We start from the raw sequence: 6000 nt of genomic DNA on the forward strand, positions 1-6000 counted from the left end.
CATCCACTTTTAGTGTAGGTGCTGGTAGAGCCAAGTACCTCTTACCAATCTAAGTGAGCTCAAGGGAAGCCTTATGCTTAGAACCCATTAGAAAATCAGGCAAGGTCTCCATCACCAGTCCAGTTCTCTTCAGCACGTTCTTTGTAGCAGGTTGAACTTGCAATGGTGCAATTTTAGTCAGATTGGAAGGCACCAGAGAAGCCCATTTTTTGAAAAAGCTTGCCTCACCAATATTGGCTAGAACTTGTTTAGAGCAAATGGACAGACCAACCTCAAGGGAACTAGACGATCCTTCATCTCCCCATGACGCATGGCCTTCCACACAACCATGCATCTCACTATTCAGTGAAGCCTCATGAGGTAGAACTAGATCCATGCTTGCACCAGTCTCGTCCACAGCCATTGTCAGTCTAACCGGTGTGGGAGATTTCACCTCCTACTGACCGACATCTAGTGACAGACCAGCCAACGCAGCGGCCAGTGCCATGTGTTACAAATCCTCCTTTTCATTCACCAGGAAACCATCACGGCCCGTAGCATTATGTTCAAACAATCCACAGTCCCTGCAAAAGCCTTTCACATTCTCATAGATCAAGGTGATTTCAGGTTCCATTGATGTAGAAAACTCGGACAACGTCCAAGTGCTCATTCTCCGACGAACATCAAAGATTAAACGAACCCGCTACTTCTCCTCCTTATGACGAAGCGCTGATAGATCCAGGCGGAACACCTAGCTGAGTGAGGATCCAATCAAAGTTAGGGCTATTTTGTTTCTGAGGGCCACCGGTAGCCCTTTAACCACTACCTATGTCTTCGTCTTCCACAGAGGCATAACCTTCACCGAGCCTACACCATTGTAGGCACCAACCACCAACATCATGTTTCTATAGAACCAAGGTTGTGCAGGGCTCGATTCTGACCAGCTTCTCTATCAAATTGGAAAAGGAACCGATCCCCTGCATCATGGATGGAGAGACCAGTCTTCACATGCCAAATTGAAGGGATGGTACCTTTTAAACCAGGAAACCTAGCCTTTGGACCAAGCAAGCGACCAACCATGTACCAATGGTTATCTTGCAGCGCCGCTATTCCTGCTGAGCCCAACGACACACGGGCTGAATCAACAGGGATCAAAGCTGTTGAACGAGCAGAAGATTCCGTCATGGGATCTGGAATGAGGTTTTGGATGTTTTGTCGAAGAAGAGGTTCAACGAGAAACCCTAGCAGAGGAGGCTAGGTCGTTCTGAGGATTATGTTTTTTATTTTTTTATTTTCTCTATTCCTTGCTATCTTTTTATTAGTCGGATAAAAAAAATGATGTTGGGCTTAGTAGTAAACACTTCTTAATCAAATGAGGGGTGTATGACCATTAAATCCAAAAGTGAGCATAGGCCCAGTGATGTACCATAAGACCCGTGATTGTATTGATGCATTACCATACATCATTATGTACGCATCGGTGATAATTATTGTTTTATCTTCTTTTCTTTATTGATAAATGCTAGAGATCCCAAATTTTTTACCAAACCTCCATACCAAATGACATAGCAACTGCCATACCATCACTTTGTAATTTCTACTTGTCTCCAATAATTGCTTTTAGTGAAAAAAAAAAAACCCTAAGCGCCGCACCTTGTAGCGATGCCTGTAAGGTCGTCACGTCCTCGTCTGGCCACCATGCTGCAAGGAAATATCCTTGTATGGAACTGCAGGGGTATTTTTAACCTCGAAAGCCAACGTGCATTGATGGATTTAGTCCAGGCTAAGAGGCCTTACCTTATCTTCTTAGCTAAAACCCTAGCCACTCTGCAATTGATCAATTCTCTCTCATCCCGTTTGGGATTTGCAGAAAACATTTGCTTCCCAAAGGAACAGGGATCTCAAGGCCTGGCTCTGATTTGGAGTTATGAACTCCATATAGATCTTCGAACTCGGTCTTCGCACCATATTGATGCTGAAGTACGGGAGGTAGGCACAAATGAAGTTTGGCGCTTTACCGGCATTTATGGGTTTGTTGCAAGGGAAGAGCGTCATAAGACTTGGGTTTTGATTGACTCCTTGGCAGCAGAAGCTTGTTATCTTCCATGGTTGATAGCAGGGGACTTCAATGAGTTAATGACAAGGGCTGACAAATCTGGTGGACCTCCTAGGGCTTTTGCGCCAATGGCACTGTTCAAGTCTACAATGGACGCTGCAGGTTTAAGGGACATGGGATCCTATGGTGGTCGTTTTACTTGGTTCAACAAATACATAAAGGAACGGTTGGACCACTGCTTCCAGTCGCTATCTTGGCAGCAAACTTTTCCTTCAAGCAGAACAATCACCTTGTCTCCATCTGATTCGGATCATAATCCTTTACTCATTGAAGTTAGGGTTGAACGTACACTATTACGTAAAACTCACAGGAGGTTTCAATTTGAGGAGATTTGACATGGTAATGAGCAGTGTAATGAAATTATCAAGAAGCAATGGGCTACTCCTTTCACTGGAAATATGTTGCAACAACTTGGATCCAAAATACACCTGACCGGTCAACATGATGGCCCAGAATTTCAGAAGTAGAAAACTGAGCTCATATAAGTCCAAGAAAAATTGCATGATCTTATGCGCCAACCCTACTCTCCTTGGCAGTATGAAGAAAAACGTGTGCTACATGTTCAACAGAGTCAATTGTTAACACAACAAGAAAAATACTGGAGGCAAAGATCTCAAACTATTTGGTTAAACGATGGTGATCGAAACTCTACTTACTTTCACCGTAAGGCATCCAATAGAAAGAGTAGAAACTCTATTCGGGGGCAAAAAAATGAGTTGGGCGAGTGGACTGATGATCCTGCAGAAGTAAAGAGGCTTCTGTTGGATTTTTACAACATGACATTCACTTCTGAGGGAGTTGATGATGATGCCATTTCTGAAATATTAAGAGCAACTCCAATGAAAGTCACTGCCATGATGAATGATGATCTGAATTTACCCTACTCAGATGATGAAATTAGGGCTGCTTTGTTTCAAATGCATCCATCCAAGAGTCCCGGGCCAGGTGGTATATCTCCTTTCTTCTATCAGAAATATTGGCATATTGTGGGTTTTGATGTTTGTACTGCTATTCGTAATTTGTTGGAAAATGGGGAAATTTGGAAAGAGTCGAACTACACTTATATCTGCCTCATTCCTAAGATCAAAGCTCCTACTCTTGCCTCACATTTTTGACCTATAGCACTATGTAATGTTATTTACAGAATCAGTTCAAAAGTTGTTGCGAATAGATTGAAAAAATGGCTTCCAGATATCATCTCTCCCCTGCAAAGTGCTTATGTCCCAGGGAGATTGATTTCTGATAATACTTTGGTTGCTACAGAGGCTGCGCATTTTATGCACAAGCTGAGATCACAAGAGAAGGGTTTCTTTTCCCTCAAGCTAGATATTAGTAAAGCTTATGATCGGCTAGAATTACCTTTTTTACATTCCATGTTAGTAAAGCTTGGTTTCTCCTCCAAGTGGATTAATATGGTTATGAGTTGTGTTACTTCTGTCAGTTACAGCATTCTTGTACAGGGAGAACCATCTGAACATATCTACCCTACTAGAGGCATCAGACAGGGGGATCCATTATCACCTTATTTATTCATATTATGTGATGAGGGTTTGTCAGCCTTAATCTCACAGGCTATGGACTCTGGGGCCATTCATGGTTTAAAGATGTGTCCACAGGCTCCAATTCCACATCATTTATTTTTTGCAGATGATAGTCTATTATTTGGAGCGGCTACTGTTGCTGAATGTATCACTCATAGACAAATATTGAACACTTATGAGAGGGCCTTTGGTCAGAAGGTTAATTTTCAGAAGAATAGTGTGGTCTTTAGTCGCAATATTCATATAGACGTTCAGAATGAATTAGCTACAATTTTGGAGGTTGAATGTGTAGAAGATCATGATCGATATTTGGGACTTCCTATGCAGGTTGGAAAATCAAAAACTCAGATTTTCCAATACATCAAGGAGAAGCTCTCTAACAAGTTGGACAATTGGAAGGCAAAAATATTAAGTTGTGCAGAAAAAGAAATTTTGATCAAGACTGTTGCTCAAATGATGCCATTATATGCAATGAATTGTTACTTGCTTCCGAAGACTTTATGTGATGATGTGCACAAGCTATGTGCCTCGTTCTTCTGGGGTGACACGAATGATAAAAGGAAGATTCATTGGAGAAGTTGGGAGAGGCTCTGTCTAACAAAGCATGAGGGAGGTATGGGTTTTAAGAATATATATGCTTATAATCTGGCTATGTTGGCTAAGCAAGGATGGAGACTTGTTACCAATCCTAATTCCCTTATTGCTAGACTTTATAAAACTAGATATTTTCCGCATTGTGAGTTCTGGCTGGCTGAACTTGGTGAGGCACCCTCATTTTCTTGGCATAGTATTCTAGCCGATAGACTTGTTTTGAAGGCTAGAACCAAATGGAGAATTGGAGATGGTATGCAAGTAAATGTTTGGAATGATAGTTGGATACCAACCTGCCCATAGTACCTTGTTCAGAGGTTGGCAGAGTCCCCCATTGAAATTGTTGCAGATCTCATTGACTCACATACAAGACAATGGATCGCGGATGTCATTCATACTAATTTTCACCCAAATGTGGCAGTAAAAGTGCTTTGTATCCCACTTAGTAGCCAACCTGCCTCAGATATGTTGTACTGGCACTTAGAAAGAAGGGGTAGCTTCACAGTCAAGAGTGCTTATTGGATTGCATGCAGTCAAGTTCTACAGAATGTTCTGGTGTCCACTTCCAATGGTGATCCCTACAAGGAACTGTGGAGGAAATTATGGAAAGCTCAAGTCCCTGGAAAAGTCCTAATTTGTGCTTGGAGGGCTTGCTGCAACTTATTACCTACAAGAGAGAGACTTTCAACTAAAGGGTATGAAGGGGAGCTTCGATGCCTTTTATGCAACTACTTGATTGAGGATACAGCTCATCTCTTCTGTAAGTGTCCTCTTGCACAGTCTCTACTATCCCAACCTCCCTTGCAACTCCAAAACTCTCTCCTCCCTCAAATTCATTTTAAAGAGTGGATGTTAGAGCACGCTTTGAAGCTTAAAATGGAGGATTTTGAGAAGTTACTCATGTTGATTTGGGGTCTATGGACTAATCAGAACTCAAAGTTGTGGGAAGACACTTCTGGTAGTGCTATTGACATCATGTTCAAGTGTTTCTCATGGCTTGATGAATTCTAAAAGTCTAGAATGACTACATCTGCATCGAGAGTGCCTACTATACAGACTTGGAAGCTTGCCAGCTCTGCGGAGTTTAAACTCAATATTGATGGGGCTTTTGTGCCTCAAATGACTAAAAGAGGTCTTGGAGGGCTTCTCCGAACATCCAGTGGACAAGTTGCTGCTGCTTTTCTATCTGTCTCTCTCCATGTTAGTTCTGCATTTCATGTCGAACTATTGGCAATAAGAGCAGGGCTAGAGTTTCTTAAACAACATCATTTTCGATCTGTGGTAATTGAAACTGACTGTCAGGTCACTGTTAATGATATTCACAGCTGCTCTTCATTACGTACGGGGTTTGGTTCCCTTATTGATGATATTCAGAGGACCTTGAAGAGTTTTGTAGCAAGTGCAAATTTGCTATGCTCCCCGTATGTGTAACAGGATAGCTCATAGATTAGCTAGCTTTGCCTTTGAGTCTGAGCAATGTCGGGTTTGGTACAACTCAACTCCAGATTGTATTCGGGATTTAATTCAAAAGGAGACTCCCACTCCTACTTAATCTAATAAAGCTCCGTTCCTTTGCCTTCAAAAAAATAATAATAATAATAATTGCTTTTAGTTTGTATTATTATTTTTTTCTTAACAAATAAAAAAAATTGTTTTGAAACCCCTAGCATTACTGGTACATTCCCAGGTCATTAGTCCACTTGATTTTGAGGGAGACTAAAATTTCCTTGAAGTGAGTGAAAACCATCATAGAAAACTAAAGAAGAAAATATC

At 41.5% G+C, this 6000-nt stretch overlaps 1 protein-coding gene across 1 annotated transcript; it reads left to right on the plus strand.

The window, feature by feature from the left end:
• Positions 1–2871: 2871 nt before the first annotated feature.
• Positions 2872–5238, plus strand: LOC112184337. The gene is made up of 3 exons (XM_024322595.1): positions 2872–3109; positions 3359–4480; positions 4577–5238. The coding sequence occupies exons 1-3, from the start codon at positions 2872–2874 to the stop codon at positions 5236–5238; spliced, it is 2022 nt and encodes a 673-aa protein (XP_024178363.1).
• The last annotated feature ends 762 nt before the right edge of the window (positions 5239–6000 follow it).

The sequence above is a fragment of the Rosa chinensis genome, chromosome 2, assembly GCF_002994745.2.
Source record: "Rosa chinensis cultivar Old Blush chromosome 2, RchiOBHm-V2, whole genome shotgun sequence".
In the NCBI taxonomy this organism is placed as follows: Eukaryota; Viridiplantae; Streptophyta; class Magnoliopsida; order Rosales; family Rosaceae; genus Rosa; species Rosa chinensis.

Excerpts from the sequence above, each read along its gene's own strand:
- LOC112184337 (XM_024322595.1), top strand. The coding sequence starts at position 2,872 with ATGACATTCACTTCTGAGGGAGTTGATGATGATGCCATTTCTGAAATA. Across the intron at positions 3,110-3,358 it reads TGATGTTTGTACTGCTATTC|AGGCTGCGCATTTTATGCAC; the intron begins GTAATTTGTTGG and ends TGGTTGCTACAG. Across the intron at positions 4,481-4,576 it reads CAAATGGAGAATTGGAGATG|ATCTCATTGACTCACATACA; the intron begins GTATGCAAGTAA and ends AAATTGTTGCAG.